The sequence below is a fragment of the Orycteropus afer genome, unplaced genomic scaffold (genome assembly GCF_000298275.1).
Source record: "Orycteropus afer afer isolate SDZICR_OR568_19922 unplaced genomic scaffold, OryAfe1.0 scaffold00166, whole genome shotgun sequence".
Lineage (NCBI taxonomy): Eukaryota > Metazoa > Chordata > Mammalia > Tubulidentata > Orycteropodidae > Orycteropus > Orycteropus afer.
In genome coordinates, this window is record NW_006921753.1 from 1,117,414 (window position 1) to 1,143,044 (window position 25,631).

The following is a 25,631-nucleotide window of genomic DNA, read 5'->3' on the forward strand; positions in this document are numbered from 1 at the left end:
CTAATTTATAGTATCTTTCTTTGCTCGAATCAATCCAAATAGTCTGATGGGATCATCATGAATGCTTTCCTCTACTGCCTGGCTTTCTAGTGGGATACTGTTTACCAAAGTGGTATTAGATGTGCTGGCATCCATTGCATGAAATTGCTCATCTTCATCCTTGTGTGACACAGGAGTAGTCTGTTTCCTGGGCTTTCGTTGCTTCCCTTTATAGCTGTGATCTAGTGAGGCATAGCACATATGCGTTTCATCTGCTGACTAAAAAGAAAGGCATGTTAATATTCCATAGCTAGGCCGTTCTAGCAACACCAACAACAGGCCATTCTTTAGCTGTGATGACTCTTGAGAATTTATATAACCTACGAAAAATAAGTGCAATAACTTGTTTTCTGGGCTTCAGTTACCTTGTTGCTGTTGTTGTTGTTGTTATGTGCCATGGAGTCGGATCTGACTCATAGCGACCCCTCCATGGGTTTCTGAGGCAGTATCATTATGGAAGTAGATTGCCCAACCTTTCTTTTGAGGAGTGGCTGGTGGGTTTGAACCACCAGCCTTCTAGTTAGTAGTCAAGTGCCTTAGCCACTATGCTACCAGAGCTCCTCAGTTACCTTTGTTTGCCAAATTTGTCAAGTTAGGATGTCAGGAAGAACACAGTACCCAATTCAAGACTTTTAAAGTGGAAAACAAAAATGCTTAGATTAAATTTTTTCTGTATAGTTATTTCTTTCTTAAACTTAAAATGCACATGAAGATTTTAGGTGACCTCTCACCTGTTCCCACCCCTACTGCCACTTCACATAGCTCTGGTCCTATGTGGCTCTTACCAATGAACTTTATCCAATTTGTTAAACTGTGAATATGCATGAGAAGAAGGAATTTAACAAACCATATTTTCAATTTGCTTAATATTTGATCACTTAATATAAAAATCCTCAATTTTCCTACACTTTTAGAGCTTCAGAATTTTAAAGATAATGGTGTTCATTAACATGACTGGCATATGGCAAATCATTAAATTTCATATCTTTCCTTTTTTGCCTGCCCCCAGATTCTGTTTGAGCTCATTTTAGGTTAGCCTTGGAGATACCCATTTATGTCTAAGAGAGTCTGGAGGTTCTCTCTGGCCTGTTGTTACTGTTGGGTGCCAAGTTGATCCCACCTGATAGTGACCCTATTTGACAGAACAGAACTTTCTCATAGGGTTTTCTTGGCTGCAATCTTTATAGAACTAGATTCCATGTCTTTCTCCCGTAGAGTTGGTGGGTTTCAACCATGAAACTTTCAGTTAGCAACCAAGCACTTAACTATCATGTCACCAGAATTTCTTTTCTCTCTTGCCTAAGGCTGGGTCAATACTAGTTTAAGGACAGGAGACTAGGGAGACTCTGAGATGCAACAGACCTGGAGGCAAGACATTGAATTTGGTGCCAGAAAGTTTACGATTGAATCTCTGCTATGTCAAATACAAACCATGATACCTTGGGCAGTGTTTAAAAATTATTCTGAGTCTCAGTTTTCTTGCCTGTAAAATGGATTTTTGAGGTGATATCACTAAGGAAATAGATTGCCCAGTCTTCCTTCTGAGGAGGGCTGATGGGTTTGAGCTGCCAGCCTTCTGGTTAGCAGTCAAATGGCAGCATAGTACCGAAGATATTTGACTGCTAACCAGAAGCCTGGTGGTTCAAATCCACTAGCAACCCCTCAGAAGAAAGACTGGGCAATCTACTTCTGTAGAGATACCACCTCAGAAGGGGTCACTATGAGTCAGAACTGACTTGACAACAATGAGTTTGTTTTTTTGGTTTTTGTAATGAGATGAAAATTCCCTGGTGCAGATGGTTAATGCATTCAGTTGGAAACTGAAGGTTGGAGATTCAAATCCACCTAGAGCACCTCAGAGGAAAAGCCTGCTGATCTGCTTCTGAAAAATCAGCCACTGAAAACCCTATGAAGCACAATTCTGCTCAGACACACATAGGGTCATGATGTGTCTGAGTCAGCTCAATGTCAACTGTTTTTTATTTTTAATTAGGTGACATCTTTGGGATTGATATGTAGATTCAGGGATTCAGAGATAGAAAAGATGCTTATTCCCTCCGGTTGATTGGTGGAAGGATAAAAATCGGGGTCTTGCAATTATTTGCCTACATAGTAGAGGGATTCTATATGAGAAGAGAATAAAGTTGGTAACAGAGAAGTAGAGAGGAAACAGAGATTGCCTCCATATTTAGTCATCCCAAAATCAAAATACACCATTAGCTTTCCCAGTTTTATGAGCCAATAAGTTCCTTTATATGGAGAGTGATTTGAATAATTATTCTGCACTCATAACTGAGAGCATTTTAAATAATTCATATGCAGTGAACAATTGGCCAAGTTCATCAAATGTAACAGACTTCAAAGAATGTATGTCCTGAGAAAGGTACGAATTGGATAGTCGCTTATAACTTCCACAGTGCTATTTCAGTTGAGTAGATGGTGGAAGACATACTGCCAGAAGTAAAGAAATATGTACTGGTGGAAAGAAATGGAAACAGTAAAATAAAGGAAAGTGATAACCAGTTCAGTTGTTAGAAGGGGGGAAAAAAACAGGTTGAAGTAAGTTATGTTGTATTCTTCATTTTATTATAAATATTGGGGAGACTGGCACTTATTGGTAGGCAAATTGTAATATCCATTTAAAGAACAATTGAAATATGGATAAAAAATAAATAATTGAAGTCATAAAGTCCTAAAAGAAATGGGAGAGGCAGTCAAGAGCTTAAGTAAGAGCGTTAGCCTTGTTAGGGAGAAAGAAAGTGCTGCTGATACAGGAGGCGGGGGGTGGGCAGGAGATTGGTTAGAAATTTTGACATAGATATGGGGGAAGAGGAGAAAGATCACTAATGCCCCTATTAATTTAGAATATTGGAGCTCTTGTGGGCTCTTATTTCATTACTATGTTCCCTGATTGATTCTAATTAATAGTAGACCGAGATACGAAAATTTCAACTTCTCAACCGTACATATCATCATTCCCACTGGGCAATGAGTTATTTTAACTTCTTTTCAAGAAATAAATATAGGTTTAGCTGTATAGATAATGCTGTAGATTCCTCTTGCTTTTGTAATTGACTAAAATAGTGAAGTAAGTATTGTAGTAGCAAACAGTATGTGTTTTTGATGATAATTATTCTAATCAAATGGAATTGAGCAAACATAAAGAGATTACTTGTAATACGTGAAAATAAATTTGTGAGAAGGGTGTAATGTAATTGGACTAATTTCCTTAGAATTATCTTTAAATGTATAATTTCTGAAATCTTAGACTTTAAATGACATTTTAAGGCTTTGTACAATTTCCACTTGAGTAAAAACCAGATGCAGCTCCCCTGAGTCACCCTTCAGACCTGGAATTGAACTCATTCCCATGGCTTCCAGCCAAACAATAGGCATATAAAGTGAACATTTGCACCAAGTGGGTACATCCCTTGGAACCATCAATCCATAGGAGATCAGAAGGGCAGAATTTTTTTTTTTTTTTATTGTGATTTGGGTGAAGATTTACAAAGCAAATTCACTTTCCATACAGCAGTTCACATATACTTTGTCTCATGACATTGACTACAGTTTACCACAATGCAACAGCTCCCCTCCCCATAGTTACCTCTTCCCTGTGTCCATCCTTCCATGGACTACTGCCCCCTGAGCTGTCTCCCTGTGCATAAGCAGCAGAAGGGCAGAATTTGTACAGGGAGATAGCTTAGAAAGCAGAAAGGCATAAGAAAGAAAGGCACAGGGAGGAAGAAGGGAGAGAGCTGTTACATTATAGAGATTGCAATCAATGTCATGAAACAAAATGTATATGAACTGCTGCATGGAAAATGAACTTGCTTTATAAACTTTCACACAAATCATAATAAAAAAATAAAAATAATAATACTAAAAACAAATGCAGCTCAAATGAAGCTGGCCTACACAATTCATATGTATTAAACAATAGCCTCTATTCAGAATTCTCAGTTCTTTCACCACTGAGGCACTGTGAATCTCTACATTTCAAATGGTATGGTTAAATTGTACACTTCTTTGAGAAGTTTTCTTTTGTAATAATAGATTTAGCAGATTATAATGCAAAATGCAACCACTGCCATGGAGTTGGATCTGACTCATAGCGACCTCTCCTTGGGTTTCCGAGGCAGTATCGCTACGGAAGTAGATTGCCCAACCTTCCTTCCGAGGAGTGGCTGGTGGATTTGAACCATCAGCTTTCTGTTAGCAGTCAAGTGCCTTAGGCACTATGCCACCAGAGCTCCCTAGCAGATTATATCATGCAGTTTTTTCATACACTTAATCCGAAAATAAATTAACTGAACAAGAGACCACAGATTTGCTTGTTAGGTGGTGATTTTACAGCTTGCCTAAACCTAAAGAAAACTTTCAAGAAGTCTGATTTCTTAGGGGACTCATGTAAAGAAATAGAGAAAAATTCTACCTTAATGGGAAGTTTCCACGCTGTGAAACATTTCTGAGAGGAGAATGTTGTCTGTGGTTAGTAGGACTAAGTTTGGATTCTGTCTTCCTACAAAGTACCTGAGTTCTCTAGGGAAAGTTATTTATCCTTTATAAGCCTCTGTAAAATGGGAATGATAATGCTGTCTGCATCACAGGAGTCAAAGGAAATAGTACCTGTGAAGCACGCAACACAATGACTGACACACAATGACTGCTCAGGAAATATTGGCTCTATTACCATTTCTAGAACAGGGAGAGAAGACATAATTGAAGGGATAAAGTCTGGGAGGGAAAGAAGAAAAAACATTTTAACTGAAATTTACAATACATCAGGAGCAAGCAGGCTAAGGATTTTGAATGATATTTAATGAAATTGGTGCTATATTCTGAAGAGTTGAACTGATTGTGTTAGAAAAAGAAACTATGCATTTCTTCTTGGGTTTTTGTATTTCCACTTAGGGTTTTGACTTGCCTATTTCCATACTGAAGACCCTGGGTGGTACAAATGGTTTATGTGTTCTGCTGCTAACCAAAGGAGTGGTGATTTGTATCTACCCAGAGGTGCCTCAGATGAAACATCTGACAATCTACTTCTGAAAAGTTAGCCATTGGAAACCTTATGGAGCACAGTTCTACTCTGACACATATGGGGTTTCCATGAGTCAGAATCGACCCAATAGCAAACTGGTTTATCCCCATAGAAGCTATGTGTATGTTTCACAAGTTCTGACCATACGAACACAGCCACAGAACTTGTATGAAAATTTGCACACATTTGTCTCATAGAACAGACAGCTGTTTATACACAGCTAATTTCTTATCAAGTATTCCTTCTTTCTCCTTTCTCTCTTATCCTCTGCCTTCCTACTCTCCCCTTCTCTCCTCTCTCTTTTGAATTCCTCAGTCTTGTCAGCATGGTGGCACAGTGCCTAAGGCACTTGACTGCTAACCAGAAGGCTGGCAGTTCAAACCTACCAGCCACTCTTCAGAAGGAAGACTGGGTAATCTACTTCCATAGAGATATATCATCTTGGAAACCCAAGGAGCGGTCTCTATGAGTCAAATCAACTTGATGGCAATGAGTTCAGTTTTCTTTTGGTTTTGTGAGTTTTATATATATATATATATATATATATATATATATATCAACTTTTATACTTATGTCTGTGAGGCACTTAAATTTTTGTCTGAAAAAAAATGGCTTAATTCATTATTTGGGGATAGAAACCATGTTTCACTTTAAATCTATTGCCTTTATGATTATACACAATTTTTACTAATCAAATGTGGTCCTTTTTACTTGCATTTGAGCACGTCTGTAAAACTCAAACTCAGGTCGCAGAACTTGACACTTGATTCAAAATATAAAATTCCTGGCAGGCTGCATCAGAGGTGCATCAGAATTTATGCTTTTTATGCCTTTGAGACATGATATTTGCTATGAGTCGGCAGAATTTGACCCTTGAAAGAGAAAGTAAAACACACCTGTGCAGGTAGGGAGGTGTCTTGCAGTTTATTCACAGATCTCTCTGGTCGGGCTTTCATTTGCTCATAGTAATTTTCATCTGTTGCTTCTTGGAAGTTGAAAAGATCATGATTTTACAATGAGAAAATGAAGATACTAGCACAAATAAGTACATGATCCTAACAATATTTAGCTGTAGATATGAGACCCCCAAAAATCACTTGACTAGTTCCTGTGTTGGTAGGGAAGAGGTTGTTGTTGTTGTTATGTGCCATCGAGTCGGAACCGACTCATAGCGACCCCTCCTTGGATTTCCGAGGCAGTATCACTATGGAAGTAGATTGCCCCATCTTTCTTCCGAGGACTGGCTGGTGGGTTTGAGGCGCCAGACTTCTGGTTAGCAGTCAAGTGCTTTAGGCACTAAGCTACCAGAGCTCCTAGGGAAGAGGTAGAGAAGCCCAAATTGTTCTTTATAGATCTGAAGGTAGAGAAGTCTTGTGTTTCATAGCATTAATAAGACAAAAAAAAATGTCATTTGAAATAATGATTAGATCATATTACTTTTTTTCAGACCATTGCTACTCTTGACTTAAACTACCATTAGATCTTGTAGAGAACCCAAGGGTTAAAGGACTCTGTACTCTACTATTTAAGAATGAGTGAATGTGGCCTGTGTAGCATGAGCCATACAGCACATATATGGATGATTCCAACTTGGTAATTTGGTCTATGAGTAAGAAGTTTTTCTCAGAGGCATTTTAAACCCTACATTCTATTTTTTTTCTTTTTTTTTTTTTTTTTAAAAAGAGAGTTTAGGTTATGATGTTCCCTAGTGGAAGACAGATTGGCCAGGTTGCCCTAAGGGTCTGGGTCTGTGTTATTTGCTCCTAAATATTTGGGTCTCTTGTGTTAGGTCTAAGAGTCAGCAGACCTGTACTGACTTCCTCTTGTTAGGTGCATGCTTAATGAATCTTCTTGTGCCTTTCTGCCAGCAGCCACTCCTATTTGAAAGGGATATTAAGGAGGGGTAGTGACTGGTGAGATGGTAAGTATCCAGGCAGAAAAAAAAGGATTATACCATTTTGATCCTATAGAGAACAAAGATATATTTCAACTTTTTATGAAAATCAAAACAGAGTAAGAGTCTATAGAGTAGTCCTTGGAAAATCTGCATAAGAAACCTGGCAGGTTTGTTAAATAGCAGACTCCTAGACAATAGTTGGCAATTTGAACCCACCCAGAGGTGCCTGAAGATAGGCCTATTGATGTGCTTCCAAAAAGTCACAAACTTGAAAACCTGATGGAGTAGTTCTCTGTGTAAATGATATCACCATGGGTCTCTGTACAAATGATATCACCATGAGTTGGTATCAACTCATGAGCATCTAACAACATTCTGGACCTCCTAAATCAGAATATATGAGGTAACACCTGTGCTCCCTTGGGAATGGGAATTATAGATATGGTGGGCTTTGAGTCACAAAAATTCATGAGAATGCACACATCTTCAAATATAACAGGTTGGCACCATGATTTTGCAAAACAGGACAGTAAACAACTTTTAATAATATTTGATTACTTAAGAGTACAGAGATTAGAGGTTTTGCTCTTCACATTGTGGTGAAAGGAGAGAAAGACAAAATTTTAAACAAATTCTGGAATCTATAAAATAAAATCCCCATAGTCCAGACTAGAATTTCTTCCTGCTTTGATATAGACATATGCAGATAAAGTCAGTACCTTACTCAAAGTCCCTCAGTGAGAGACCTAGAGATTGACAGGAATTAATCCTGAGTCTCCTATCACAAATTAAGGCAAGAGAATGCTTGGAGGGAAAAAGCTGCATTAAAAACAAGCCTTATCCTAGAAGCTTCTCTCATCAGAGCTCTGGACCTGACTAGGGGTGTCCGTTTTGAAGAATTTAGAGAGGTTTTGTTTTTAGTTGGTTGGGACTTTCTAAGTAACAGAGAATGCTAGGAATTGAAGAGCACTCATTATATAAGAACAAAAAACGTTTAAACCACTCAGTGATTATTTAGTGTTCTTCTTTTCACCCACCTGCCATCATTCCAGCCCTAGGCACTCCACTTTAAAAAGAATGTGTTAAAGCAAGGGAAATCAGAGAAAGTGTTCATTGTCCAGATGACTTGCTTTTGTATACAGAGCACAAAGCACTTTTTCTGCAGACCATTTTCTGTTCTAGAAATAGCTTTATTTCATAGAATTCTGCATGCTGAAATTCATGGTAATTGAGTCTTCCTGTGTTCTCATTACTGCTAGAGTGAAATAATGATAATACAGAAAAACAGGATGTTGATTTACACTGAATGTTGCATTATATCTTATAAGATGTAGTTTTAGAAATATATACTAAACAGCTATAATCTCTCCTGAATTTATGGTTTCCATTGGGGTATTCAAATGTGATTATGATAAAAATAAGCCACTTCAAATCCTTTGTGGACTAAAATGGGTTATTCCCTAATATAATCAATCCATTTAATTTATGGAAAAAGAAAACATACCTGGGACCACATTATCTAAGTTGCCATAAATTGGTGTGTCTTCAATATAATATTCATCATCCCTGTAACAAGGAAAAATAATTTCTATTATTAGAACTCCTTTACACATAGTTCATAACTAATTGCTCAGCTAAATCTATTATCAATATCAAAGGCCCAGGGAAGATCCTGGATAGAGGGAAAATGTAGAACAAAATCCAAAACCACTATAATGACCAGAATTACTGGTTACATGGAGTCTGGTGAGAACCCCAATACTATGGACCTGGGATACATTTTGAGCCTGGAATAAATCTCACTCCCAGGGGCTCGCTCTCAGCCTAATAGTAAACAAGATGTACATACAGACCACTCAACCCAGGGTGACACACCCACATACCCTATGGAGATGCATCCCTCAGAACAATCAACCATGGGGCACCAGAGGGGCAATATTTGCATGGAGGAAATGCAGGACACACAGGAGTGCATAACTATGAGGGGTTTGGAGGTGGTGGGGTGGTGGGTTGGTGGAGGGTTACTGGGAAGGGAGGGGAGGGGACTGGGTTAGGGCTGGGGATGGTAATTGAGGAAGTGAAACTAAATGTACACAAAATGTTGAATGTGAAACAAACTCTGCTCTGTAAACTTGCACCTAAAGCACAATAAAAAAAATTAAAAATAAGAAATGTCCTCTCTCCGACTGCTTCACCCCTCCCTCTGCCCCAAACTTAAAGCATCCCTCACCTGGGTGTTTGCTACACCCTCTCTTCTCAGTCTTCCCACCTCCACTCCTGCCCTCTCCCTTTCTTACAGTAGCAGCCACAAAGCCCCAGCAAACACTCAATCTGAGTGTTACGACGGTTAATTTTATGTGTCAATTTGGCTATACTCCAACGCCCAGTTGTTTGGTTAAACACTAGTCTAGATGTTGCTGTTAAGGTATTTCACAGATGTGATTAACATGTACAAGCAGTTGACTCTTAGTAAAAGAGATGACTTTCAATAATATGTGTGCCTGAGGTTTATCCAATCAGTTGAAGGCTTTAAAAGCAGAAACTGGGGTTACTGAGAGGAGAAGGAGGTTGGTCTCAAAACTAGGACACAGACATCCTTCCGGACTTTCCAGCCTGCTGCCTGACCTATGGATTTAGGATATACAGGCCTCCACACTGCCATGCCCTTGTGCCCCAGAAGTCACTGACAGGGGCACATATGGATGATAGCCACCAGAGGGCACTAGGATCCGTGCCTAAGGCACTTGACTGCTAACCAGAAGGTTAGTGGTTCAAATCCACCAGCCAGTCCTGGGAAGGAAGATTGGGCAATCTACTTGCTTAGAGATAACACCTTGGAAACTCAAGGAAGGTCTCTATGAGTCAGAGACAACTTGCAGCACATAACAACAACAACAACACAACTGTATGAGGCAATTCCTTAAAACATTTCGCTATCTCTATCTTTATACACAGATGGAAGGATGGATGGATGAGTGGATATACAGATAGCTCTCTCTCTATTTATCTCTCTCCTGTTGGTTGTTAGATGTTTCTCTAGTGAACCTTAACTAATGCACTTTCCATCTTTCTATCCCTGCTTCCAACAGTCTAAGCTTCCTCTTTCCCTACAAGATAAAGTCTAACTCCCCGGTCAACCATGGGGGCCCTTCCCAAGTCTGCCAACAAATTCTCTTCCGTCCTCCCTTAAAAAAAAAAGAGGCCCAGGGAAATACTGCAAAAATCGTATTATTATTCTCCATTTTACAAATGAAAGCCTAAGATTCAAATAAATTAAGAAATATTGGGCAATCTACTTCCATAATGATATTGCCTTGGAAACTCACAGAGGGGTCACTATGAGTCTGATCTGACTCCATGGCAGTGGGTTTGGATTTTTTGGTTTTAGCCTCATATATAAGGAGCTCTGGTGGCATAGTGAGTAAGGCTTTTGGCTGTTAACCAGAAAGTCATGGTTCAAACACACCACCTGTATCATGGGAGGAAGATGAGGAAAATCTACTTCTGTAAAGATTTACAGCCTTGGAAACCCAATAGGGGTTGCTATGAATTGGCAATGACTCAATGGCAGTGGGTTTTGTTTTTTGGGTAGCCTTATATGTAATAAAAATATCAGTAATAACTAACACATAAGAAACCTTCGTTCTTTACCTGGCTCACTGCTAAGTGCTCATTCAATCCTCAAGACAAACCTATGAGATGCATATTCTTATTTCCATTGTGCAGACAAGGAACTTGCAATTCCAAGTGTCCAAAGATGCACACTTATTAACTGGGAGTATGATTTGGAATTGACTTGAGAGTGTATAACAACAACAGGTGTATAATGCAAGCCTGGCCCTAAAGCCTTGTTCTCTGTCCACAACACCAGGAAGTCCTGCAGACTAAGGTGACATAATGCAAGGGCTATAGGGAACACTGTAGGAGACAATACAATTTTGGGTCCCCCTAATCAGGAGAACTTACAAGAATATACAGCTATTTGATTAAATTTCTTTATAGTATCATGTTAATAATCCTATTAGGATTAAAGTAGACATCATACCATTTTCACCAGCTATAATGGCCCCAGTGACCAGCTTTCACAATGACGGGCTAGGAACAGAGTAAAATATCAGGCAGTGAAAGTGACATTTCATAAAATAGTGCCAACTTCTTTTATTTTGAGATTACATATCACCAAGAGGAAAAGGGAATTGTATCAGAAGAAAAAAGGACTCTTATCTCAAGGCATAACATCTATATTAGTCTCCATGCTTCTGAAGGAGCACACAGAATATGCAAGTAGTAAGCAGATGTCCTTAAAAACAAAAGTAACAGATCAAATGATACCTGTACAAAGTGGTTTGAAAATCCCAGATGCTGGCATTTATTTTGCTTATCTGTTAACAAAGAAACTCATCTATAAATTTTTTCTTCCATCAGTAATTCAGCACCACTTAATACTGGGATACACAGTAGTCTCTGCTCATGGATTTTCTCTAGTTATGCAGAGAACATAATAGCAAAAGGTGAAGTTTTTAATAAGACAATCCATCCATTCTCCTAGTCCATATAGATACCAGATATAACTGGCAAATGATAAATCATGTCCAAAAAATTAACATCATTTCATTTCCTATGAATGAGAATAAGATGTGATTTATAATGCTGTGCCCCTATGTCTGCAGGCAGGCCTCAACTGATTAATCATCTCAAATAAACTATTATTCAGGAGCTATTGCCTAACCAACAATTTTAAAGATATGTTATTTCTCAACAGTACCAAATAGCCCCAGTCTATTACAAATATCTAGTACAGTTCAAGTATAAATGTTTGGCAGTGTTTTATTTGGAAGATTAATTACTTTTAAAAAAATAAATGAATAAACAAGTCCATATCTGAGAATCTTGCATACCTCTGAGTTTTAGGCCCAACCAGACCCTCCATTTTTCTGAATTTATTTGTAATGGTACATTAATTTCTGAGTGCTGTTATGATGGGAATACCACACATTGGTGGCTTTAATGAACAGAAATACATTTTTTTTTTTTCCCCACAGTTTAGGAAGCCAGAAGTCTGAATTTTCTTTATTCATGTGGCCTGGCATCTATCTTCCTCTGTCTGTGTTTCCTTGCTTCTGTGTCTTACCTCCTCTTTTATATCTCAGAAGTGAGTGGTTTAAAACTTACTGCACACTGATATAAGGAACCCTGGTGGTGCAACAGGATCCCTGGTAATGGAGTGGTTAAGCACTTGGTTACTAACTGGAAGATTGGTGATTCAAACCCACTAGCTGCTCTGTGGGAGAAAAATGTGGCAGTCTGCTTTCATAAAGATTGTTGTCATGTACCATCAAGTTGATTTAGACTCATAGTGACTCTATAGGACAGAGTAGAACCACCTCATGGGGTTCCAAGGCATAGTCTTTATGGGAGCAGATCACTGTGCCACCAGGACTCCTTTCAATAAATATGACAGACTTGGAAATCCTATGAGGCAGTTCTATTCTGTCCCATGGATGGTTAGCAGTAGGAATTGACTCTGTGATAATGATTTCTTTGAGTGGTGCAATGCTTGAGTACTCAGCTGCTAAGCCAAAGATCAGCAGTTAGAACCCACTGGTGGCTCAGTGGGAGAAAAGGCCTGGCAACCTGCTCCCTTAAAGATTACAGCCTAGGAAACTTTTTAAGGTAGTCCCACTCTGTCCTGTAGGGTCACTATGAGTGGGGATCAATTCAATGGCACACATCAATATAATGAAATGGCCTCATTAATATAACAAAGAAAACCAAACTCCCAAATGAGATTCATCCATAGGTATGTTGTTAGGTGAGATCAAGTCAGTTCAGACTCATAGCAACACTATGAACAACAGAATGAAACACTGCCCATTCCTATGCCATTGTCACTGCCCATCCTATGCCATGTTGAAGTGTGCTGTTGCAGCCTTATGTCAATCCATCGCTCTGAAGGTCTTGTTGCTGAACCTCTACAAAGCATGATGTCCTTCAGGGACTACTCCACCTGATAACATGTCCAAACATATCTGAGATGAAGTTGTGCCATTCTAGCCTTAAGAATTAAAAAAAAAAAAAGTATGGTGACCCCATATGTTTAAGTAGAACTGTCCTCTGTAGAGTTTTCAAAGGCTGATTTTTTGGAAGTAGATCACAAAGCCTTTCTTCCAAGACATCTTTGGGTGGGTTTGAACTGCCAGCCTTTCAGTTAGTAATTGAGCACTTAATAATTTGCACTACCCAGAGTTTCAGCTATATGAAAGATCAGATATATATGGATCAGAAATCATGTTGTCTTAAGGCCCTTCTGCTTTGTCTCCTGGTGACATCTGCATCTTGTACATCCTTCTATTTACACCAATTTAAAATTGCATAGCTGGGAAATTCTTGATATCAGAGTCTGTCTCTATGTCCCTGGTACTTGATGTTGTTATGTGCCGTTGAGTCAGACAGTTCAACTCATAGTGACCCCTCCTTGGGTTTCCGAGGCACTATCACTACGGAAATAGATTGCCCAACCTTCCTTCCGAGGAGTGACTCATGGGTTTGAACCGCTAGCCTTCTGGTTAGCAGTCAAGTGCCTTAGGCACTACGCTACCAGAGCTCATCCCTGGTACTTAGGACAGTGAAAGTTCAATTAATGCTAAGAGAATGAATGTGGATGTTTGTGTATAATCTGCATACTTAGCCCTTTTATGTGCCTGTGTTGAGCATAAATACTTGTGGAATGCCTGACTAAATTAATGAATGATCAGATTAATTTGGATATTCTCTCCACATTTGCATTGCAAGGAGCTCTGGTAGCATAGCGCCTAAGGCACTTGACTGCTAACCAGAAGGCTGGTGGTTCAAACCCACCAGCCACTCCTCAGAAGGAAGGTTGGGCAATCCTACTTCCGTAGTGATACTGCCTCGGAAACCCAAGGAGGAGTCGCTATAAGTCGGGGCCGACTCGACAGCATATAACAACAACAACAACAACCACATACAATCTCTTGTTTAATTTTTAAATTTTATTATACAGAATGTTGTTGTTGTTGTTGTGTGCCGTCAAGTCAGACCTGACTCATTGCGACCCCTCCTTGGGTTTCCGAGGCAGTATCACTTCGGAAGTAGATTGCCCCATCTTCCTTCTGAGGAGTGGCTGGTGGGTTTGAACCACCTGCCTTCTGGTTAGCAGTCAAGTGCCTTAGGCACTATGCTACCAGAGCTCCCATTATACAGAATACTTATATCAATTGATTTTCTTTCCCTCCCCAGCTTGAAGGTGTCTAAGGACAATAACCTTGAGGGTTCCACCAGTCTTCATCAGACCAGTAAGGCTAATCTTTTCCATGATTTTCAGTTTTGTTCCACATTTTTCTCTCACTATATCTGGGACCTCCTATTTGTGATCCCATTCAGAGTCATCAGCATTAGAAGAGAGGCAACATCTAGCACTTCTGATTTCAGGATTCCAGAGGCTGGGGTTCACATGGTCCATTAGGCCTTTCTATTCATTGTTCGCTTGTATCTTTCATTTTCTTCATTCTTCTTTGATTCAAATGGGGAGAGAGCAATAGTTGCACCTTAGATGGCCATTCACAACCTTTTAAGACACCAGTCACCACTCACTGAAGTAGGATGTAGAACAGTGTTTTTGGGGACTCCAAAAATCCAAAAACCAAACTCACTGACATCAAGTTGATTCTGACTCATAACAACCCCTATTGGTTTTCTGAGGTGGTAAATCTTTATAGAAGTAGATTGCCTCATCTTCCGTGGAGTTGCTGGGGGTTCGAACCATCAACCCTCTAGTTAGTAGTCAAGTGCCTTAGGCACTATGCCACCAATTCACCTTGATGTCCTCCAAGACTCTGATCCTGAGCCCCCATGCCCAGTGATTCATTCTCTCAAGATATTTGGTTACAACTAAGAAGTTTTCATAACATTGCCACCTATGTGGACTATTACATTCATGAACATATTTGCAGCACATATAAATACATAAGTAAACATGTCCTCTGTCAAACCTATATATATATTTTTTCATGGGTATAGTTCCATTCGCCTTCCCACTGCTGTTCAGCTTGAGTGTCTATCTATGTATCCACTAGGATATTATTGCTATTACTGTTTTTGCAGGACTGTGTATGTAATAGTATTTACCTTTGTTGCCTTTAACGCTTGTGCTCCTCCCAATGTCTTCCTTTGCCTTGATCATTTTGTGCTGAGCTCCCTCTTGTTATATATTGCCTTCCCTTTTACCCAAGTTAATATGTGTCTACCCTCTAGTTTATGATTTACCCTTTGTTCCCCTCCCACCCATGATAAAATTCAAAGAATGATTCTTTCTGTGTGTAAACTTTTTCTTAACTTTTTATATTAGTGGTCTCATGCAATATTTATCCTGTCGTTTCTAAAGAGCATTCTGGTCATACTTTTTCCAAGACAGATTTGTTCACTTTGCTGGCAGTCCGTGATATATTCAATATTCTTCACCAGTACCACAATTCAAATACATCAATTCTTCTTTGATCTTCCTTCATTGTCCAGCTTTCATAAGCATATGAGGCAATCAAAAATACTATGGCTTGGGTCAGGAACACCTTACTCCTCATAGTGGCATATTTGCTGTTTAATACTTAAAAGGGGTCTTTTGAAGAAGATTTTCCCAATGTAATGTATTATTTGACTTCTTGACTACTGCTTCCATGAGCACTGATTGTTGGTCCAAGTAAACTGAAGTCCTTGACAACTTCAAACTTTTCTCCATTTACATGATGTTTTTTATTGTCCAATTGTGAAGATATCATTTTCTTTATATTGAGATGGAGGCCATACTGAAGGATGTGTAGTCTTTGAACTACACAGCCAGTAATCAGTAAGTGCTTCAACTCCTCTTCACTTTCAGCAAGCAGGTTGCTAATGAGTCTTCTTCCAATCCTGATGCTATGTTCTTCTTCTCAGATAGTACAAAGATACACACACCTTTCTTGAACTTAAACCATGCTTTTGTTGTTGTTATGTGCCGTCGAGTAGGACGCAACTCCTAGCGACCCCTCCTTGGGTTTCCGAGGCAGTATCACTATGGAAGTACATTGCCCAATCTTGCTTCCAAGGAGTGGCAGTATCCCCTTATTTTCCTTGAATAACTGCCTCATGGTTTATGCACTGGTTCCTGATGAGCACAATTAAGTATTCCAGAATTCCCATTCTTTGCAATGTTATCCATAAATTGTTATAATCCACTCAGTCAAATGCCTTTGCATAGTCAATAAAATATAGGTAAAGATCCTTCTAGTATTCTCTGCTATTAGCCAAGATCCATTTAACCTTGATAATGATATCCCTTGTTCTGTGGTCCTCTTCAGAATCTGGCTTGAATTTCTGTCAATGTGCTGCTGCAACCATTTTTGAATCGTCTTGAGTAGAATTTTACTTGCGAGTGATATTAATGATTCTATCTGATAATTCCCATATTCTCTTGGGTCACCTTTCTTTGGAATGAGCACAAATGTAGATCTCTTCCAGTCACTCGGACAGGTCTTTCAAATTTCTGGACACAGATGAGTGAGCACTTCCAGCATTGCATCCATTTGTGAAACACTGTCATTTCCTGAAGGCTTGTTTTTCTCTAATGCCTTCCATGAAGCTTGGACTTCTTCCTTCAATACCATCAGTTCTTAACCCATAAGCATGAGGGTTAGTTAGTATTTACAACACATGTTTTGGGGGACACAATTCAACCGGTAACAATTGGTCTTTTAACAAATAATCAGTAAATAATTAGTCTCCTAACAAATGCTACACCTACTCCAAAATTGAAAACAATATTAACTGTACCTTTTACTTGACTCCTAATTTTCCACTTCATTTATATTTTCTTTAGCCCCTATTTTAAATTTATATTTTATCATTATTTCAATATAAATATCTCTTTTTAAAAATCCCTCAAATAGTTTATAACCTAAGTAGATTTAAATAAGTAAATATGGCTTTAAAAAATATCATTACTTCTACCTGGTTAATCTGGATTTAATTCTTACTTCAATTTTCTTTAAAATAAGAAAAATAAACTATTTGGTCCCTCTTATTCTTTTTAGCTTCCTAATTTTATAATATAACTGTACAGTTGCAATATCTAAATAAAAATAAGAAATGGAAATATATTTCTAAATAAATAAGTAAAGTTACTTTAAAACATTGGAAAGTTATCAGATTGAAGAAAAAGTTAGCTTAGAGGGCTATCAAAAGTTGGTTTTAGTAAATGTTAACTTGATTTGTTTAATAGACATTTATTTGAATTGGCAGACATAAAATCGGGCTCTATCAACATGTAAATGTTAAAGTCATGAAAGTGGATGAAATTATTTATGAATGAATATGAACAGAGAAGAGAAGACATTTACTAGATGAGCCCTCTTATGCTTAACATTGAAGAGAAGGAGCTACTGGTGAGATAGGATGAAAAGCAAAGAGGGAAATGGCCCACGAGGCCATACAAGCAAGTGTTTTAAGTAGAGAGTGGCAAAGTATCAACTGCTGTAGATGGACTGAGTAAGATAAAATCAAGATCTGGTCAAATGGAGTTCATTGGTGATCTTGACAGGAGCTGAGCCTGTGGATTAGTGAAGACAGAAGGTTAAACAGGTTGGGTTCAGTAAAGAAGAAATGAAGAGGAAGAAAAGCCAACAAGTATTGACTGGATACTAGCTGTAGGGCTAACTAGAATCAAAGCAGCTTTTTTTTTTTTTTTCCAGTATTGGGGACTATACCGTAAACATTGATGGGAAAAATGCAAATGAAAGAGAAAAGGTAATGATGCAGAAAAGAAAAGAGAAAGTTGCTGGAGCAATGCGTGCCTAAGTATACACTTACTAAACGTTTATTCTCTTTGGCAGGTACTGTGACATGTGTGTAGGTGTCTTGAACTTGGTGTGGGTGAACAACAAAGATAGAAATCTATTCCAGGGCAAGAGAAAAAACTCCAGCAATATTTCATGTGGTTGGAGGCTAGGAAGATAATCTAGTAGAGAGGAAGGTTAATGAACTCTTGTGGCAATAATATCTAACACTAAATTTGCATTCTGTGGTAGGTGTTCAAATTCCCCTGTATTATGCCCAATTTCTTACAAAGTCCATCAAATACAATGGAGTTACAGTGTCTGTGCTTTAGAGTATTTAGAAAGAAGGATCTTTAGCCACAATTTGCAGACTACAAAGAACTGCTAATGTGGAGAATTCTGGATGAGATTGAGAAAGAACCTTAAAGCAGTGATATGGAACTGGAAGTTGTAAGAAGCAACCAAGAATAAGATTTTTGGAATGCTAAGCACTTACCAGGAGCTCTGGTAGCATAGTGCCTAAAGCGCTTGACTGCTAACCAGAAGGCTGGTGGTTCAAACCCACCAGCAACTCCTTGGAAGGAAGGTTGGGCAATCTACTTCCGTAGTGATACTGCCTCGGAAACTCAAGGAGGGGTCACAATGAGTTGGGGCTGACTCAATGGCACATAACAACAACAACAACAAAGCACTTACCAGGGATTGTTAGGAACTCTTTGGAAATGGATTGGACTTCTTGTAATCACACAGGGTTAAGGTTTGGGTCATGGTTACTTTTACATTAAAATAAACAGAAGTCTACAAAACTTGGAGACAATTTGTTATATAAGTGTGGCAGTGGGCATGGTGAGAGCTTCATCTGCATACCCACTTGGAAGTCTGAGATATGAGGGAAGACTACCTGGTGGTTCTATTGTCTTATTGAAGAAAAGCTGGGGAGGAAAATTGAAATAAAGACCTGCCCAAGGACATAAGATAACCATGTTTAGCAAAAAGGGCCCCTGCCCTGAAAAGCTTTCCAGAAATCAATGAAATCAACTCAAGGTAGGGAATAGCTGAACTGAGATATGCTCTGTGACAAAAGCACATTTGAGAGCCACACGGGCACACCATGCAAAAGCTGCTGGGAATTTGTCCTAAGCTTTTTGAGAGAGACTTTGACGACTAAAGAGAAATGATAAGCTTAAAAGGATTGTCAACCTAGACTATTTTCCTAAATTAGAGGATAAATATACAGCAAGTAGGCCAGAATTTTCTTAGATATTAATTTTTATCCAATAAGTAGCATTTTTTTATATCAATTATCTTACCCTAGGTGTTTTCTTCTCAGTAAGTAAAATATTATAATATATGTTGTTTAGAACACAAGTTCATCAATTTTCAATCATTTCCTTAAGATTGCAAATGGAGAAATTCCAACAATTTAATTAAAATCCAGAATTATTTTGATCCCAAAACCATGATTATTTCACTATTTTATTCTAAAAGCCAATAAAGAAGACAGCAATTGTGTAGAATTACTTTTTAAAGGAAAAATAAAGTACTCCAGAGGCAAATAGCCAGAAATGTATATCTGATGGATTTTCGGTTAGATTTAAATGCTATGCAGCCTTTAAAGTGATTGGGTTTCTGTTCTACTATTACAGGAAGAGCAGGGATTTAGGGAATCAGGAAGATAAAATCAGAGAACCAACTATCTTTCCCCTCCAGCATAGCTTCCTACCTAGACCAAAATTGAGTAGGGACCGGGAAAGAGTTCAATGAGGAAACCACTGTGGTGGAAGTTTATTTCCTTTTGTCTAGCCCCAAACCACCCTGGAACTGAGGAGGAATCAGAAATGTTAGCTCTACCTAAAAAAAGATAACCATTATTTCAATTACTCTGCTTTAATATTTAATTTTTAATGGCTGGAGATAGTTTTATGTTTGTTTTGTTTTTGCCTGGAGCATCCACATCCCTGCTAAAGTGCTTTGGTTCCCACATGTCTTAGTTATCTAGGGCTGCTGTAATAGAAATACCACAAATAGTTGGCTATGACAAATAGAAATTTTTATTCTTAAAATTGAAGAGGCTAGAAGCTTGAATTCAGGACATGGGCTCTAAGTGAAGATTTTCTCTCTCTGTTGGCTCTGAGGGAAGGTTCTTGTCTCTTCAGCTTCTGTTTGCTGTTTCCTTGGAGATCTCCATGTGGTTTGGTATCAATCTTTCCTCCATCTCAGTTTGTCCAATCTGCTCCTTTCATCTCTTGCAAGAGATTGACTCAAGATACCCTACACTAATCCTGTCTCATTAGCACACAGAAAATTCATTCCCAAATGGAATTATGACCACCAGCACAGAGGTAAGAATGTACAACACATATTTTGGGGGACTCAATTCAACCCATAACATCTCATAATCAAAAATAGACAAGCTGTGATGTACATACATAAATCTGCACATTAATATACCAAGTACTTTTTATAGATAAATTCTGCATTGCATATTCACATTTTGCTTAAATAGAGATTTTGTATCATAGATTATTAAATCATAAAGGCAAGAGAAAATGTCTTCCCATATTTGTATCACTGTTGTCCATTTACTGAACAAATATATGAAGGAATGTTATCAAGCAATCAGCCTCTTTTCCACATCTGCCCCAGACTATGAGCTAGGTTGCTTGCTTTGAGTCAGGTATTTGACCAATTTTCCCTTCTGTTTCCTCCCTTCCCCAAACCACCAAACCCAGTCATAAGCAAAATGTCCAAAAACACAAAACTTTCTGTTACATTGCATCCCATTGTCCTTTACAGAAGTTTTTTCTTTTCTTTCTGTCATGCCATTTGTTACAACAGATCAGAAAATTCCTCTTGATAAGAGCTAATGTCTTGAAAATCATCACCCAGATGATCTTAAGAGTAGTCAAAAAATGAAGAGCTGTTGGTGGGGATAGTGAGAGGGGAGTGTTAATGAAGGGGAGTTGTCTGCCTTCAGCTTAGTTCCTCAATCTGCCAAAGACATCCATTCCCACCTGGAGAATTACACACACACACACACACACACCATTTAAAGGCCAACAAAACACTTGTAATCTTATCCTATCTAGACAGAAAGGTCTGTGTTTTTGAAAATTCTTTCAATCTACCATTTCAAAAACATCTTGAAGAACTCTCCTGAGAATTTTCTATATTTAGATTTTTTTTTTTTTAATTATAAAAGAGAATCTTCGATATCATGACATGTTTGGGTCAGAATATATTATTCAAGAAAACACTATTATTCTACTATGATTATGCCATAAAACTCAAAAAATAAAATAAAATAGCAACATATGTATAAACTTCTCTGCACTTAGCTCAAAAAGTATTAAAGAGAATAAGTTACATCTATAACTTTGGGAGCTCTGGTAGCATAGCGCTTAAGGCACTTGACTGCTAACCAGAAGGCTGGTGGTTCAAACCCACCAGCCACTCCTCAGAAGGAAGACTGGACAATCTACGTCAGTAGTGATACTGCCTCGGAAACCCAAGGAAGGGTTGCTATGAGTCAGGTCCAACTCAATGGCAGTGAGTTTGGTTGTTTGGTTTTTATAAATTTGTATTTTTTTGATTTAGCACATTTTCCTATTGATTGACATTACTCCTCCACAGCACAATATATCACTAGAACCCACCACCATTTTGTCTATTCTGATTCATAGCAAACATTTAGGAAAGAGTAAAACTGTCTCATAGGGTTTCCAAGGCTGTAAATCTTTATGGAAGCAGATTACCACAACTTTCTCCCATGGAGTGGCTGGTGGGTTCAAACTGACAACATTCTGGTTACCAGCTGAATACTTTAATCACTGAGCCACCAGAAAAGTCTATGGTATATTTTATATTCTTCCCCTCTGTTACAGCAGCACTGGATAACTAAGACAATAGCTCAAGTTTAAAGAGATATTGCCAGATTTCTTTCTAGACTTGATTCTCAAGTGCCTAGCAATTCTCTATATAATTAATCTGTACTCTTACAACCTAAACTAAATCATAATCTATGTTAACCTTTCTGAAATTGATGAGAATTCTGCACATGCCAGGTCAGAATCTCATTTCGTCCTTCATCCAGCTCTCTCATTGACTCAGAATGAGTAAGTAAGTATCTGGTCCAGATAACAATCTGAAGATGGGAGTAAAAATAATTAAAATTCACTTTTCATTTTATTTTAACCTAAGTGCAACAACTCTGAACCAAAGCTAATTGTAATATATTGTTTCTGTGCACTATCGAATTGATTGGGTTTCCAAGGCAGTATCTGTACGGAAGTAGATTGTCCAACCTTCCTTCTGAGGAGTGGCTGGTGGGTTTGAACCATCAGCCTTCTGGTTAGCTGTCAAATGCCTTAGGCATGACGCCACCAGAGCTCCTTTTTATAGGACAAAGTAGAACTGTCCCAAATGTTTCCTAAACTGTAATTTTCACTGAAGCAGATCACCAGCTATTTTTGCCCACAGAAGAGCTGGTAGATTTGAGCTGCCAAGGCTTTGGTTAACAGCTGAGCTCTTAATCTTGCACCACTCCATTGTCATTGAATCAATTCTGACTCATCATGACACTACAGAACAGAATACAATTGTCCCATAGGTACATGGAATAAGGTTATTGTTATTGATGTCAGATAGTTTTTCACTGAAAGCAGAGTATACAAGAGTGTCAGTCTTTTTCTCTCTTTTTTAAATTGACTATGGAAAGGCATTCACCTGTATAGATCATAACAAATTATTGATAACACTGAAAAGAAAGAGGATTCCAGAACACTTAATTGTGCTCATGTGGAAATTGTACATAGACAAAGAGGCAGTCATTTGAATAGAACAAAGGTATACTGTATGGTCTAAAAATCATGAAAGGTGTATGTCCGTGTTGTATCCTTTCACCATAGTTTTTGATCTGAATGCTGAGCAAATAATCCAAGAAACTGGACTATATGAAGAAGAACATGGCATTAGGATTGAAGGAAGTTTCATTAGCAACCCTTGATATGCAGATGACACAACTCAGCTTGCTGACAGTGAAGAGTGCTTGAAGCACTTACTGATGAAGATCAAAGACTACACACTTCAGTATGAATTACTCCTCAACATAAAGAAAGAAAAATCCTCACAAGACCAATAAGCAAAATCATGATAAAAGGTGAAAATATACTGAAGTTGTTAAGGATTTCATTTTACTTAGGATCCACAATCAATGATGATGGAAGCAGCAGTCAAGAAATCAAGCAACATTGCAGAAGATATTTCTACAAATACATTTGTATGTGCTTTAAGTATAGCCAATGACAGAATAAAGCATACAGGGGCAAAATTATGAAAATTTCTTAGGCATAACCAAATATTTTGATGGAATGAGTCACTGGGCCTGCCAATTTAGGATCACAGTCTCCAGAAAAATCTAAGTTAGTTGACATAACATAGTCCACAAAGACAATATTCTACATCCTACTTTGGTGAGTAGTGACTGGAGTTCTACAAGTTTATGAGTAGCCATCTAAGAAGCAACTATAGGTCTCTTCCCATCCAGAGCAAAGAAGAGGAAGGCAATCAAAATCTCAAGGAAATAATTAGACCAAAGGATTAATGGACTATGCCAACCACAGCTTCACTACCCTCAGGCTACCCTGAGAACCAGATGCTGTCCAGCTGCCATTACTGACCCCTCAGGTCAGGATCACAATAGAAGATCTTGTACAGATTGAGAGAAAAAAAATTTTAAATGTAGAAAAAAATTTAAAGTCATAAAGCACTAGACTTATTGATCCAATAGAAACTGGCGAGCCCTTAAGGCTGTGGCCCTTAGTCCTGGAACTGAACCCAATCCTGGGGATCAAATTTCAGCCAAACAATACATAGTGAATAATAACAGCAGATAGCAATGTATTCTTCAGTACAATCAACAATATGAAGAAAAATAGAGCAGCATTTGCCCAAAAACAAAGCTCAGAAGACACAAAGGGACAGAAAGAAGGACAAATAGAAATAGTAAACCTAAGGAGGAAGTGGAAAGAGTGCTGTTAAATTGAAGGGATTTCAACCAATGTCAGAAAACAAAATGTCTATAAATTGTTGAATGGAAACTAATTTTCTCTGTAAACGCACTCAAACCACAATAAGAAGTTCAAAAAGAAATAAATCGAGTGATGTATTACATTCAGTAAAACCACTGTAAAAACTTCTTTAAAATGTTAAAAAGTCATTTTGAAGACTAAGGTGTGCCTAACCCAAGCCATGGTATTTTCAGTCATCTAATATGCATGCAAAAGGTGACCAATGAATAAGGAAGATTGAAGAATTGGTGCATTTGAATTATGGTGTTGATGAAGAATATTGACTATATCATGGACTGCTAGATTAACAAACAAATCTAGTACAGCCAGAATGCTCCTTAGAAGTGAGAATGGAGACACTGTGTCTCATGTGTTTTGAACATGTTATCAGTAGGACCAGTCACTGAAGAGGGATGTTATGCTTTGTAAAATAAAGAGTTAGTGAAACAGAGGAAGATCCTCAATGAGATGGATTGACACAGTGGCTGCTACAATGGGCTCAAAAATAACAATGATTGTGAAGATGGTGCAGGATCAGGTTGTGTTTTGTTCTGTTGTACATAGGGTTGCTATGAATTGAAATTGACTTGACAGCACCTAACAATAGCCACAATCTTATGGGAGCCTTATATAGATCATCATCTACATGGGACTGCCATATATTTTTCCTGTGGAGCCATTGAGTCAGTTTGAACCACTGACTTTTCTCTTTGCAGCCAAGAGCTTATCCATTGGACAACTAGGGATTCTTAAAAGCAAGAAAGTATCTGGTATGTTCTCATGTTACTTGAGAACCATAATGCATGACTCAATATTAACTTACCTGGGAATGTAGTCACCAGAGTAACTGTATATTTTACCTGGAAGAGATTTAAAATAGACAAATTATAAGAAATTTTTACATAAACTTTTAAATATTTTTCTACAAAACACTCTGATGGGAGCTTAGCCTGAGTTTCAGTTAACATCTGTGATCAAGCCACTCCAGTCAGGGCTGACTGATCTAGGGATAAAGACCTTCTCTAATTTGGACCAATCAGATTCCCTCTTGGTGATTTATGATGGAAACTGTATAGTATGGATATGATGTATAGCCTGGATCATGTTATGCCCTGAAAACACTAAACAGAAAAAGTTGGAACCTCCCTGTGTTCCAACTTTTGGAACCTGCCTTCCCTGTGGTTCAAGTTCATTGTGGGACATGGTCATACTTTCTGCTTTTAGTTTCCATGAAACACCTCTGCAACCTTCTCATAAACTGTTCTCTTTACCTATACTAGCTTTGATAGGCTTTTCTTCCTTACAACAAAAGATCCTAAGAGACATTGCCCCCTTTTATTTTTAAGAATCTGTTAACATTTCTTGGCATGTGAGCAACAACATAAAAAGTTGAGGAAGTTGTTCTGATTGTAATTCCATTTCATCAACATGGTACAATTACTGGTCAGGAGAAATGAGACTAGAGAGAGGAATCCTGGAAAAAGTTAGGAGCTCAGCATCTACAAATAATCAAAAGAACAGAATTATTTCTAAAAGAAACAGTTCTTTTGGATATGGAGAGACAAGACTGATCAGAGATCATTCATCATGACCAAGTGGGGTTCATATCAGATATGCAGGGATGGTTCAACATTAGAAAAACAATCAACGTCATCCACCACGTAAATAAAACAAAGGAGAAGAACTACATAATCATATCAATCGATGCAGAAAAGGCATTTGATAAAATCCAACACCCATTCCTGATCAAAACTCTC

The 25,631-nt window shown here is 38.2% G+C and overlaps 1 protein-coding gene across 1 annotated transcript in view; it reads right to left on the reverse strand.

Annotated features, from left to right (window-relative positions):
• Positions 1 to 25,631, reverse strand: part of LOC103201837 (T-cell receptor-associated transmembrane adapter 1) — a 41,998-nt gene continuing 16,367 nt past the window's right edge. Inside the window, exons 2-5 of the mRNA XM_007946580.1 lie at positions 24,698 to 24,734; positions 8,485 to 8,546; positions 5,980 to 6,068; positions 1 to 258 (exon numbers count right to left, since the gene is read on the reverse strand). Coding sequence (XP_007944771.1) covers positions 1 to 258; positions 5,980 to 6,068; positions 8,485 to 8,546; positions 24,698 to 24,734 — 446 coding nt within the window. The remainder of the gene's footprint in view (positions 259 to 5,979; positions 6,069 to 8,484; positions 8,547 to 24,697; positions 24,735 to 25,631) is intronic.